Raw genomic sequence first — 14641 nt, forward strand, 5'->3', positions numbered from 1 at the left:
TATATGTTTCAATATACGTACTTTGTAAAATCTAGATTTAAAACTCATTTTAATATAACTGCTTTTTGTGTTTAGTTTGTTGTCCTTCCCCTGCACCTCGGATTAGCACGGTTGGCTACGTACGGCGCAAACGAAGTTAAACATTCACACACAAATAAATAATTAAGTTTCTATAAGACTGGGCGGAGGGGCGAGCCAGTCTCGTGTAAATGTCCAACGATGCACCTCGTGTCGTTTGGCATCATGTCCGACGTTTCTCTCCACGTGCCGGGAGCTTCTTTAGGCGCTGGGTCACTACACGTCGTTATCAGACCAGGAGCCTGCCATAACCGGCGCAAGCGACAAAAAAACCTACGCTGTGAGTAGCACAAGTTGAACTTCGCGTCCTTGGGGAAATCCCGTGGAAACTATGGCGCGTGATTCGACGCTCAAATCCTTCCGGCTCCATCTCCTCTGCGGATGTATATTTAAGCCGCACTCCTTGTCGGATATTGGCAAAAACAATTTTGCGGGACCCCCACCATCACGGAGAGCGCTTTGATGGTAAATTGGTGGCAAAGTGCAAACTTTCCCCGGAGTTATTTTGAGGACGTTTGAAAAAAAAAAACCCGACAGCTTTGAAATTTCGTCGTCACGGTGCAAAACGAACCCCATGGGATGTGCTTCGGTTTGCCTTGCGAGAAAGGCGCCGTCCGTACTAGGGGAGCGGTGGCGCAGTGGTTAGCGCACCGTGCTATGAAGCTGGTGGCCTCAGTTCGATTCCTGACCATGCCTACACATCGCTGGTGTAATTTGTCGAAACTGATCCGTAGACTCCCGACGTGGTCGACTCAGCCTCAAATGAGGATCTGGCGTGTGGCGTAAACATCAGTGCTGGGGGAGAATGAGGAGACCGGGCCGAGTGGTGGCCACTCATCCTATCGCGTGCCGTGCCGTGCCGGCCTTCATAGGTGCTCGCCATCACCACTTTCCGCTACGGTCCGATGAGGCTACATGGAGGATCTCAGCCTTTGTTTGGTGCTTGCAACAAATGTTCTGTGCGAGCCCGGGCGGTGAGGGCTTTGAGGAAATGGAGAAGCCCCTCAATGTCCTCAAAATCCCCTACCCCCCCCCCTCCACGATCCTCCTCGTGTCTCTACCCCTGACAGCTCCCAACTCCCCTTCGCCCCCCCCCTTCGCTCCCCTCCACAATCCTGACCCACCCCACGCAACTCCCCCTCGTCCCCCCCCCCCCCCAAATACCACAACACCTTCAGGAAGTCCAGCAAACACGGCCGCATCAGTTGTACAAACAGCCGGATGCTTTCAACTGACCGCAGCTGCCACCGTGCCCCGGTGTGTTTTGTTATTTTTTTGGTTTCCGTTTGTTTTGCTTTTCTGTTTTCGTTTAAGGGCAACGGATGATGGAGGGGTTGCGGGTTGGGGTGGTTTGGCCCGCACCCCCGGGGAACTGATGCATGGGACATGTCTCGGACTGACGGTGGCAGCCTGTGGAGCAGCAGACCCCCAGTCGACCAAACAGCAACTGCACCCCCCGCCGCCCCCCGCCTCTCTCTCTCTAAGAACCCCGCACGCTCGCTCGCCCCTTCTCCATCTTCCTCTTCTCGTCCCTCGGACTTGCGGGCCGATGGGCGCACGTGGCCATTCCCTGCCACGGGTTACCTCCTGTGGTGCCTCTCTCCGCTGCGCCTTCGCACCGTGGCGTGGCCTTCCCCGATCACCTTCCAGTCCTGCCTCCATCGCCATCCTCCGCAGGCGGTCTCCGTTCATGCCCGAAACATCGCGGCGTCCCTGCACTGGGATCTGACTCGGCAGCTCGGATTCATTGCTCCACCTCCGTCCTTTCCTGCGAGGCGCTCGTTTCAAAAGGCGGCGATCACTGCCGCCCTTCTCCATCGTTGGGGGGGGGCGAGTGGGGGGGCGAGTGGGGGGGGGCTCGGTGTGACGTCACAGAGCCATCTCGGAGTGGCGGGACGCGGTGGGAATGCCCGAGCGGGGTAAGAAAAATAAGAGTGTGTTCTGGTCTTCGGTCCGGTGGCGGATTGAGGCTTTTGTGTGCGTCGCGGCAGCTGCCCGGCGGGAATCGGGGCACGTTGTTGACTTTACCGAGATTCCAGCGTGGCGCGAACGCAGGTGCCGCGGACAAAGAGGGGCCCCCTCTGTGCCGCGGCTCAAAGGGGGCGAGGGGGTGGAGGAGGAGGGAGGGGGCAATCCTCGCGGCGGCCTTGATCCTCGGAGAAAGTTTTTTTTTTTAAACCGCAAACACTAAAAGGGAAGAAAGACAAAACCTGTTGCGCTATGATGACTTCCTCGTAAAAAAAAAAACTGCGAGCGAAATTTGGCCTCCGCCTAAGCGCCGTTGTTTTGCGCCGTGACTCGAGGAGACCACACAGGGCGGCGGTGGAGGAGGCTTACAAAATGACTTTGACGAAGAAAGCAAGAGAGGGTGGAGGGAAGGGGGAAAAAAAAAATCACAAATGATTAAATGTATTGCCAGTAACGGCTCGCAGCTATTCAAATGTCGACGATGTATCTCGTTTTTACGAGCCCAGGTCCATGAGAATTCTGCAATTTCCCAAAGACGGATGGTGTGCAGGTGCCACCACAAGGGAAGGGATATTAATATAGTAGGAGGAATAAATAAACAAATAGGCAATAACATTTCACACAGGCTGCACGGCTCGCCGGCAAGGACCTCTCCACGGTGCCACGAGCTCATGGCGATTCTAAAAAGAAAGAAAAATCGCAATGAATAATAGATGCGTAGAATTTACATTTAAATTTGTACAAAAAAAAAGATGTGATTTATACATCTCTGCCGTTGCACCGCGTGAACTCCATAAGTGTGAAAAATTGTGCGGACCCAAAATTGTATTTCAAAGCGCCGGGTTAATTTAAGGAGCTGATCGTAACGCGTCGCGCAGAGCTGCTGAATTGTGCAATGCGCCACACGCCTGCTTTTTTGGGGTCGCTTCAGGGTTTATGTTAGGGGCAGGGTTAGTCTCGCGATTGGGGTTCGGGCCAGGGGCCATGGTTATTGTCAGGGCTAGGGGCTCGCGTTAGTGTTCGGGCTATGGGCTATGGGCTACGGTTAGTGTTCGGGGCTATGGGTAGTTGGTAATTATTGGCTTAGAGTTAATGCTGGAGTTAGGCGTTAGTATTAGGTCTAGTAGCTAGCATTAGGGCTCGGGTTTCCCTTCGGGTTCATGTGCTAGGGTGCTGGCTAGGGCTAAGCTTAGCGTTAATATCAAGGCTGGAGTTAGGGTGAACACGAGGGGTTTGCGCGAGTGCCAGGACTTGGGCCAGTGCTGGGGTTAAGGTCGGCAGCGAAGGATCGGGCTGGCTCATGGCTCTGGCTGGTGCTCATGGCTCGGTGTTGGTGCTCGGCTCGGGGCCTCCGTGTTCGGCTTCGAGTCAGTGAGAAGAGGCTTCCCCCTTCTTTTCCGGCAACAAAAACAGCCGTGTTAAGATGTTAAAAACACCAAACTGAAACCTTTTTACGAGGAATCATGTCTGCATTAACCACTTGTGGTCATACTCTTCGAGTCACTGTTTGGGTTTCCAGCTGAAGCTTGCCTCCCAGGACTGCGCCGACGTTTCGAGCCGAGGCCGGGACTAAGTCCGCCGACGCGCTCAGGGCTCGGCCTCTGCGGGGAAGATCGCGGGCGCGCGCTCACGGAGCCGCACGGGCACGCGCGCGCGTGGGACGTTGGGGGGGACGGGGGGCGTAGAAGTGGGGGGGGGGGGCGGCGCCGAGATGAAAGGCGTCCACACAGGCGGAAGCCATCAGCGAGTGGCATGTGATCAAAGGGCGACTGAGCATCGACCAGAGTGAGGGGGGGGGTACGGGGAGGTGGGTGGAGGCGGGGGCTCTGGAATGTTTGGCTCCATGCACCCAGAGGGGCCCTGCGCGCGCCACCCATGTGCAGCCCCCCCCCCCTGGATCAGCTGCAGCCGCCGGTCCCTTTCAGCGGCTCGCCGTGTCCCCCCTAAACCACCCCCCCCCCGCTTTTGTCGCCCCTTTCTTTTCTCGTCGTCCTCCCACTGCGGAGGATTGAAAGGGGCACCTGGCATCCGCGCAGGCCCGCGGAGGGGATTGTGTCGACGCGCTCTTATCTCTCCCCATTCCGCCACTTGGCGAGAGAGAGCGAGCGAGCGAGGGAGGTAGAGAGGAGAGAGAGATGCCCACTGATCGATTCACGCGGTTCACATGGGGCGACTTCAATGAGTGAACGCCCGTCCGCTCGCTTTCACGACTACCACCACCTCCTTTTAATCTCGCGCCTCCTTCCCCACCCCCCACGACCCTCGATGATGGATGATCGGCTGCGGTGGCGAGACGCGGGGCCTCGACTCGACCGCAGGCAAAATTACCGACCCCGCTAATCTCGGCAGCCGTGAGGGTGCCGCGCGGCTGAACTCTGACACGGTGGTTTGGGAGGGGGAGGGAGTCGCCAAAGGAAGTGTATGTGTGTGTAGGTGTGTATGTGGGATTTCTTTCGCACCATACGTAGCCAACCGGGGAAGGACAACAAACGAAACACAGCAAGTTTTGTCCTAATTAGTTGTCAATCTAGATGATGATTTGAAAGTGCATATTTATCCAGTGGCTTCCTAATATCGGAAGGAAGAGCGTTCCAGACGGCAGCAGAAGCGCATCTGGAAGCGCCGCCTTTGTTCGACGGCTGAGCCAAAATCGGCTGCTGCTGCTGCGAGGGTGAGCTGAGTTCGCGTGACTGTTTACGCTCCTTGACGAAGATCAGCGAGGTAATTGTGGTCCGCTCGTGGCAATCGCTTTCTGTGCGATGAATGCGACCTAACACAGGACGACGAACACACACAAGTCGCTCGATCATCGCTCGATCATCGCTGGATGGAGCCGAGAGAGCCGTCAACAATATCACGAGACAGCTTGACCAAACGTGACGCCAGCAGCAACCGACGCAGGGACCCTTGACCCAGGCGCGGACTCGCTCTGAACTCTGCGTCATTGCCCTCGCCGCAGGAGGTCGATGCCGGGCCGCGGCGAGATATTCGGAGCGCGACGCCATCGTCCTCGCTGGGGGAGAGACCCCCCAGAGAGTCGCTCGGTCGAGCGGCAGCGCCGCCGGGTTGATGCCGCGCGGCCGCTCTCAATGAAGGCAGCGCCGTGGACGTGAACCGTGGCGCGTGAGCCGTGGCGCATTAACCGTGACACGTGAACTGTGACACGTGAGCCGTGACACGTGAACCGTGACACGTGAACCGTGACACGTGAACCGTGGCGCGTGAGCCGTGACACGTGAACGGTGGAGGATAACGGTGGCGCGTGATCGGTGGGACGCCGACGCAGGGTGCTGCTGTCATAGCCCCCAGCAGCCGCCGTCTCCCTGGACCACATGCAGGGGAGGGCGCTTCGGCCAATTAAGCAAACCGCACTTGTGAATGTAACACGAAGCAGTCGTCGAGCTTTCGCGACCGATATTATCCAGAATAGAGATTTTTGGGGGGGTTAGATCGCGTAAACATATCGACAAAAAACCTTTATTATGCTCACTTGTGAACACTGAAAATTCATCCGGGGAATTGGCGATATGCGTAAAAAAATCGAATTCACGCATTCGGCAATAATACTTTGTTTGACCTTAAAAGTAAAAAAAAATGTCGACGTTTCGGCAACTTCCCTAAATCCCCATGCTGACGAGTTGTCATCATCATCATCATCAGCAGCAGCCATCATCAATCCACTGTTGGATGAAGGCCTTCCCAAGCCGTAGCCGGAAGCTCTCACTATCATGCGATGTAAACAAACTACTGGGCATCTGTTTAAAAAAGAGCTTTATAGCTCAACGGATTCCTCCAGGGTACATACATATTCTGATTCTGATCTGCACGCGAGCCGATGTCGTTGCTCCATCTCCAGGGCAACGTTCTCAGCTGTGGCTGCCACTCAGCCGTGAGCTTCGACCGCTGGACATCATCTCTGCTAGCTGGGCCGTGTCCTGGCCACACGCCACTTACCAGACACTGTGATGCTGTGATGCCTCTCTCTCTCTCTCTCTCCTAACCCTTCTACGTTCGTCGTCCCGTCAGGCGGCGCGTGGTGATATTCCTCTTCGTTCACGATCGGTTCCCCTCGGGGGAGCTCGTCGTGTTGGTACAATGCCATTGTTTAACGATAGCCCCCCACCACCCAACACAGCCAATGGATGAAATCAAGCCGTAACGCGCGTGGCAAATATGCACATCGATTTGGTTTACGAACAAAAAACCGGCATGCTGAGAGGCAAGCCCAATGTTGACAATTTCGCGGCTTAACGGTAAAATATTGGCATTGTAACTGCACGACGGTCTCACCCAAAAGAAACCTACCGCGAATGATGACATCGGTCGTGAGTGGCATACACGTGCATACACGTGCATACACGTGCATACACGTGTGTGTGTGTGTGTGTTCATCAGCCTCAAATGAGTACCTGGCGCGGTGTGCAGCAAACACCACCACCACCCCTGGCCATGCCGGACTCCACAGGCGCTGCTCGCTAACAGCACTTGCCCCAACACTCTGCTAAAGGCTATACGTGGGGGGGGGGAACCTTTGTCTTTGTGTGGTGTGTATGACCCGGGCTACACCGTTTGCCGACGCCGCCCGACGCTTCATCCACCGACGCCGCGTGCCGGGCACGAGCAGCCGTGTGCTGGTCGGGATGTGCCCCCCACGGATCGTGCGTGGCCCCCCGCGCCTGCCGCTGCGAGGAGGGGTGGCACGGGCAGCTCTGCGACAAGCGTAAGTGTCGCGGGCACGCGCGCGTGTGTGTCTGTGTGTGGGGGGGGGGAGCGGTGGTGGAGCGGTGGTGTAGCGGTTAGCGCGCTGCGCTGCGAACCCAGCGACACGAGTTCGATTCCCGCTCACGGTTAATACCGGTGACGATTATTTGAACCGGTCCTGGGCCTCCCCTAGGTCGACTCAGCCTCAAATGAGTACCTGGTGCGGTGTGTAAACATCGCCACTAGGGAGACAAAGGCGGTCGGGCGTGGTGCTAGCCACTCAACAACCTCGTGTGCCGTGCCGGACTTCATTGGTGCTCTTGCCCCAACAGTCTGCTCAGGCTATACGGGAGATATTTGTCTTTGTCTTTGTGTATGTGGAACTTCTTTGGCACCGTCAACAGCCAACCGTTGTAATCGGAAGGACACGTGCCAGAGCTCGGTAGCAGTTAGGTCGGTAACCGTTAGGTTACCGAGCTCTGGTAACCGTTAGGCGTCATTCGAATGGGGCCTGCGATTGCCTGCCCATGCCACTGTTGGCTGTTCGGCATCCGCTAGTACGACTACGATTACTCGTGATAGCAGCCTCCTTTATTTCAGCACGAGATGGAAATCAGAGCCACTTCGGCACGCGACGCAATGCCTCTTTTGTGTCACGTGCGAATCGGAGGCAGCACTTCCGACGAGCACGTACGGTGCGAAAGAAGGTCAACATACATACATGAAGCCATTCACAATACAACACCACGTGAAACAAAACAAAAACACACTTGAAATGTAACAACTCTCAGCCGTGTGTTTAACTCAATCGAACCCACCTCTCGAGGTTATTCGGCCTCAGCTTCCACCTTGACCAGCCGTCTTGCGAAAGAATAAAGTCCCGACCCAGGTAGACCCTGTGGATCCACACGAACTGCGGGGTGCCCACCTACGCGGCTGCGTGGACGCTGGCGGGGCGGAGGGAATATTTTGACGTTGATATAAGCTGCAGCCTTTAGTGCTGCTCGGAAGCGAATAATCAAATAATTGTTTCAATGCATGCCTATGCCGGTCAATGGGGATCACCTGTAGCGAAGACAACAACAGCAGCTACTGCTATTCTATTGCTCGCAAACGACAGGAGGTACAAGAGCAATGTGCATGCACAATGTGCGTTGATCACCAAATGAATAACCCACCCGGCAACGGATACCCATTGTGATTTAGATGCATTCACTAATCACCCCCACCCCGCCCGTTCGCACGTGAAGGGCTCACGAGTGACATCACCACATATACCCCTCGATTCAAGGAACGAAACGGGAGGATTTATCTTCATCAGGCTTGTCCGCCTGATGAAGCTAGTTGTAATTTACTGGCGAAACGTCGGACTCAGCTTGTAAATTTTGTGGATTTGCTCTACTACACCCCGGTTAGTGCTGTACGAGTGACGAATTGTCACGTTCTGTTTACGTGACAACCCTTACTAGTTGGCTGTGTCGGGTGGTGGCTGGTTTAACGACACATTGATATATTTACGCGATCTAACCCACAATAAAACTTCTCTCATGGACATCTGTACAACGTTGTGCGACGTGGCGAGCTACGGACGCGCTCCCCCTCCCCGCACCAACTCACTGCGTCCGACTGCCACGAAATTCGCCCGCGTGCCGAACCGCGAATTGGAGCAAAACTGCGCCCGCGTCGCAAAGGCGCCCGAGTACCCCCCCTCCTCCTTCTCCTCCTTCTCCTCCCGCGGGGACGACGAGGAGGACGAGGAGGAGTGAGGAAGGAGTGAGGAACGAGTGAGGCAGGAAAGAAGGAGGTTCGCTCCGGACAAGCCGCGTGTGTTTCATGTGCCGCGGGCGCCATCGGCGGACGAGACTCTTTGCGCTCGCCAAACTCTCGCCCCCCTCCTCCCTCCTCCCCTCGTGGACTCCGTGGCAGGCGCCTCGATGGGCCCGCACAAGTTTGGCGGCAGGAAGAAGGCGCTGCCACCGCCGCCGCCGCCAGCCAAGGTCCTGCCAGAGGACGACACCCCCAGCGACTCCAACTACATCTGGTAACGGCGGCCGTGGGTGGCACGACCCCCACCGTCCCCCTCCTCTTCCTCCTCCTCCGCCGTCGTCTCTCCGTCCCCCGAGACTCGCCACGACCCCCACGGCGCAAGACCCCCACGCTCGCACGGCACCGGTGGCCTCGGCGGGCAGCCCCCCCCTCCTCCTCCATCCGGCTTCGAGTCGTCGTTACCCCGGCGCAATCTCTCTGTGTCTCTCTCTCTCTCTGTTTATCTGCGTGTGTACTGCTCTATACCACGCGTGTCTACTACTCTATATCACGTGTGTGTACTACTCTATATCACGTGTGTGTACTACTCTATATCACGTGTGTGTACTACTCTATATCACGCGTGTGTACTGCTCTATATCACGTGTGTGTACTGCTCTATAACACGCGTGTGCCGTTCAGGTTCTGGGGATTATACGTTCGGTGTTGAGATGGTACACGTTGCCCAAAAGAGGAGCAACCGTGGGCTCGCGAGCGTTCACGGGTTACGGGACTCGACTCGAGTGCGAAGGCGAGCGGGCGGGCGGGAGTGGGCAGGGCGCATCGCTGGAAGGGACGGATGGCCAGCGGATAGCGACGGAGTGTAGCCGGAGAGAACACCCAGCGACAGAGACGAGGCATGGACATCGGTGTGGGTGGTTTAATGTATCGCGGGATTGCGGGAGACGGCAGCTGCTTGGGGAGGGACTTCATCCAGCAGTGAAATTAACCGTGGCCGCTGACGGCGGTGATTCGGTGCCATTGAAATTCCCTTTCGGCTGTCGGGCAGCCTAAAACGAGCGAGTGTTCGTCGTGTTTTTGCTTGCGAAGAACGAGCTACCCTCTCAGCCGTGCGTCGCGAGCGTGCGAGTGGACAGAGAGTTGCCGGATGTTGAGTGAACTTCTGTTTTGTATTTTGTGTTGCTGTTGCAGTGTCTCATTGTATACACCGCAGCTCACCACGCATGCTCAGATCTTCTCCTTCGTCGCGTCTCCTGTCCCAACCTTGATGGTCTCTTCCCAGCAGTCTGCGCAGGCCACACCGCCTCTCTGATATCGGCATCAACATCTTGAGGAGTTAGCACAGCGGTTGCTGCCGGGCATCTCAGGAGATGACCCCACGTGGCGTGCTTCTGTTGACAAGCACATTGGTCGGTCGTGTAGAAGCCACCCCACCCTCGCGGCCACCACCCCCCACCCCCGTCCCCATGATATCGTGAGCGAGTTGAATCTGTCGAGATCCACTCTGGGCGCGCTCAAGGCAATGCCGTGTCGTGACATTGTAAAGGGGACAGCCCTCAAAGCGGCGCAGTCGCACCCAGACACATCTCTCTGCGAGAGGGCACCGGACAAAAAGGCAACGGTCAATTTGCCTCCTGGGCTTTTATCGCGAGACCGGAGGCTGGGGGGTGGGGGGGGTGGGCACTCATCTCTGACGCGGCCCTGAGCCAGTGGTGGAAATTCCACGTTCCTCATACAGCTTCCAGTCTCATGCACGGGACAGGTGGCACAGCCTAGATGGGCCCCACCCCCCCCCCCCGTGCTGTGCGTGACGGGGCAGACGCCGTCTCCCGTGTTACCTCGTGCTGCTTGATGAAGACGGTGTTTGGATTAAAATGTTTTTATTCTTTGACACGGTCTTGTTTGGGGGTGGGCGGGGGGGGGGGGTGGTTGTTATTTTATTGCTGTTCAATTTTTTGTGTACACTGAACGCTGCTCATGTTACTGTAGACGTAGTCGCGTGTCACTTATACGGAAACTGTATTTAATGTTGCTCAGATATCGTGGACGCAGCGTGCGCAGTGTACGTGCGCTCAGGTCGCTCGTGTCGGCGTTTGGACCCGAAAAACATTAACCCGTAAAAACAAAGTTTTTCACTATAAATCCTTTATATGCGTGGCGGCTAGAGTCCTCTCGTGCTCTGGCTTGAGATGGCTGCCACCTATGGGTCAGATGATTGCCTGCCACCATTAAGCAATTGGTAATTACATATAATTTTTTTTCCCTAAAAAGTGTACAATTTAGGAAAAAAAAATTCACGAAAATAAATTGTCACGCACAACGAGTCTGTGTGCAAAATGTCAGCTCGATTGGATCACGGGAAGTGGGTAAAAAAACGACCGAAAGATTTGCACAGTCGTAAGCGCGCAAGCAAGCAAGCAAGTGAACTTAATATAAAGGATTTAAAAAAAATGTAGCACAGATGGTACGGTTGGGTGAGGTCCGCCGGGGAGATGGCTAGCAGATGCTACACTGTCACCCCCCCCCATCCCACCCCCGCTCTTCCAAATAAAAATAAAAAGTAAACCCTTTTTTAATACATCTTTCTCAACTTTAACTCCGACATTTTATTCCAGTTTTGGCTGCCATTGGCATGAGATGAAGAAGTATCGACTCACAATCCTCACGCGAGCGTTGCCGTGAAAAGAGATTTCACGGTGCGAGTTATAAGGTCCTTTAAAGCGACCACCTATCCACCCATAAGGTTGCTACAGCTGCTCAAGCACCTTGCTGTAGAGATCTTGGCCGCATGACAGTCAGACCATGATACTTTACCTTCTCAAAAATACAATTTTACAAGATCAAAAATTAAATAAAAATTCGCGATCATCTTTGGCAACCAAGATGAAACAATGAGCCAGGTTTCATCACGGCCGGCCGAGACCCAGATTCAAACCCAACGATCTCAGCGCCACCAGCTCAGCCCTTTGACCCCCGGTGTACCGCGCCACCTCTCAATAATACAGTGAGCCACTAAACGAAGCGGACAGGGGCATCCTATGTAAGGCGGCGACACCGTTAGGATGGGGATGGCAAGGGCTGCAGTGCGCGTGGCTTTGGTTCTCATGGCGAGTGATGAGCAGGGAGGATTCTCCATAAATCCGATATTTATCCTGAAGCCCATGGGACTACACATCGCAGATTTCGTACTGCACAATGCAGGCTGTGTCCAGCACAGAGGTGTGCCATCATTGCCACTCTCAAGCTGAGTAACGTCATCAAAGGCTGCTGTTTGTTTAAAATACAAAACTTGTTTTTTTATTATTATAATTGTTATGATACTGTGTTATTAATATTAATTATATTATTGCGGTTGTCGTTGTCACCGTCGTGGTTTTTTTTGTTTGTTGCAAAAGTTATCCCTTAATATATCACTGCTGTGGTGGCGTTGTGTTGACGCGTGTAGCATGGTGTTTTGTATGTTATTTAATAAGCGTAACAATGGGATTTGTAGTGTTCGTTGGTGACGGTCCTTGTACACGGAGTTTCCGAACGCATCGCATGTACGCTAAACTCACGTGTCACAGGGAACCGTGGGATTGTATCGAGGTGAAGTGTATCGAATTAAACGGCGGGCACCCCGCGCGCCCTCAATAAACACTTTCGTGCCCCCGCGTGCCTTTTGCTCGGTCTCTGTCGCGACGCAGCCGACGATCCGTCTCGCAGACAACCGAGAGGAGAGAGCGAGAGAGACACACACCACGTGTGCGCGCTCTGCGATCTCTCGCTCACGCAAAAGGAGCCTTCCTCGAAGAGGGGAGCTCTGGAGGGTCCCTCTGGAGCGCCACTCTACCACGCTGAACAGGGCTTTGACAGGCATCTCGGGAGAAACAGGGTGTGTGGGTGGGTGGGGCCGGGTTAATAAACTTGCATCTTTTGTTTCAATTGCCGTGCCGCGAAATCTTCAAACGAACCGGCGACCACCTATACTATTAGCACGGTTGGCTACGTACGGAGCGAAAGAAGTTCAAAACAGGTACATAAATGCACTGGATTGCAAGTCAAGTGTGGTGATCATTCCGCCATCCGGTACATCCATGAAAGGTACCCGCTGTCCGTCAGAATGTCTGTGAATAATTTTGGAAAAAACCGTGACTCCTTGCCGGACTCCTCTTGAAACATGTATGTTGTTTAAATGACGATGCTTACCTCGGCCCGTATTTGAACGTGGATCGGAGTCAAAGTATATATGTATGGATGTTGATCTTATTTCGCACCGTATGTAGCCAACCATGCTAATCGGAGGTGCGGGGGAAGGGTAACAAACTTAACACAAAAACGCAGTTCGAAAGTAATGAGTTTTCAATCGAGATGATTTAAAAGTGCATAGCTCCCAGTGGCTTCATAATATCGAAAGGAAGAGCGTTCCAGACGGCCGCAGAAGCGCACCTGAAAGTGCGCGATGCGGTGGCCGTCCTTGTTAAGGTGATGGAATAAAAAGTGAGAGTGGATTTCGTGGAAAACTAAACTTTATGGTGAAAATCAACGGAGTATTGTCCCCAGATGAGACTTTTAAACCAGTGCGAATTTAATTTTATGACATACAAGATCGGAAATACGGACGCTGATACATAGCATGGAATGAAAGTGGAATAGTGTGCATAGAAACGTGGGGAAATGTGTGCTTGGAATCGCAGCAAGAGAGAGAGAAAGTGGAACTCATGAATCAGAGGACATTTCTGTACGTATGTTGAACTTATTTCGCACCCGTAAGTAGCCAACCGTGCCAATTGGAGGTGTGGGGGAAGGACAACAGATAATCATAATAATGATAACAACAACAAGCGCCGTTTGCCACTAAGTGGCGGTGATGTCACCACGGCGCTTGTGCCAGGTTATGTGCACGGGACAGACCCAGGTGCCATGGGTCGACTGACTGAGATGACTGGCCGATGCACCACCTGTGCCCCTTACTGTGCAAACTACTATAATAATGATACATCACCCGAGAAAATATATTTATTTACATGTGGTCCTCCCCTCTTCCGGTATCGAGAGATATCCCCCCCTCATGATATCTCGTTGTGTTCAATGCGCCACAGGCATCAGCTTGTGCCATCCTAACGAGTTGCGTGGGGAGATTTCCCTGGCAAACTTTTCACTCAAGGACTTCCATGGCAGCTCTTTCGTTCAAGGACTTTCACATATTCACTTTAAGATGTTTTTTGTTCGTGTTTTTGTTTTTTTGCGGTTGCACCCGATTCAAGAGCCGAATGGCTCACAGGGCTATACCTAATAAATGAACTTGAAATGAACTTGAACTTAAGGTGGCAGGGTGCTAATCCAAGGTTCACTAAACACACAACAGCAAGCCCCGTTCCAAACAAATGCGGGTCATAGAGGGAAAGGAAAAGTGAGGGTGGCTAGGGCAGGGTACTCCGCTAGAAGCGACGATGGCCGTGGGTGTTGAGGCTGACGCCGGAGTGACAGTCCACAGGAGGTGACGCGCACAAGTGAAGACGGATCGAGATGGTCTGCGTAATCGCACAGGCGGCGATAGATGGCGACCACCCCCCACCCCTTCTGGAGCCCTTCATCCAGCGGTGCAAACATCGTGGCTGCCTGCTTCTGACGATATGATTATGACACATTTCAAAAACGTTTCAGAATGTAAGACAAAACCGTCACCCTCCATGCATACCGTGACTGTCCGTGCCGGTACGGATACCCGTGACTGTCCTTGCAAGAGAGATGATGCATTCCCACGCGCCGTGACTCGGCAAAATAATCGGAGTCGCCAGCCGACGGACGATCCGCTGATTTAAAATCGGCGACAAATGTCCTACGGCACGCACCACAAACGTGGACGCGAACGAAGACTTGGAAACGCAAAGGGTTGAAGGCACAGGCCCTGCAAGTGCTCGCTCACGACCCACTGCTGGCGGCAGGGGCCTCCACTAGTGGGAGCTCTTGGAGCGCCCCTCTGGAGTGTATTAGCCTACTCTTCCGCACTGGCGTAGCGGAAGCGGTGGGGGTACGTGCCCACGTTTCACCCCACCACATACGACATGCCGATCATCGACTGCCTGTGATTTGCGCTGCACCCATTTAGACCGTCGAGTGGACACCTGGGCCGCACGTCGTCAGC

The 14641-nt window shown here is 54.3% G+C and overlaps 1 protein-coding gene across 1 annotated transcript in view; it reads left to right on the forward strand.

Annotated features, from left to right (window-relative positions):
* The window catches only part of LOC144721438 (wnt inhibitory factor 1-like), a 28337-nt gene extending 16168 nt beyond the window's left edge, over positions 1 to 12169 (forward strand). The window contains 2 exon segments of the mRNA XM_078599053.1: positions 6620 to 6766; positions 8674 to 12169. Coding sequence (XP_078455179.1) covers positions 6620 to 6766; positions 8674 to 8792 — 266 coding nt within the window. The 3' untranslated portion in view covers positions 8793 to 12169.
* The last annotated feature ends 2472 nt before the right edge of the window (positions 12170 to 14641 follow it).

Source organism: Lampetra planeri, chromosome 11 (assembly GCF_965212315.1).
Source record: "Lampetra planeri chromosome 11, kcLamPlan1.2.h2, whole genome shotgun sequence".
Lineage (NCBI taxonomy): Eukaryota > Metazoa > Chordata > Hyperoartia > Petromyzontiformes > Petromyzontidae > Lampetra > Lampetra planeri.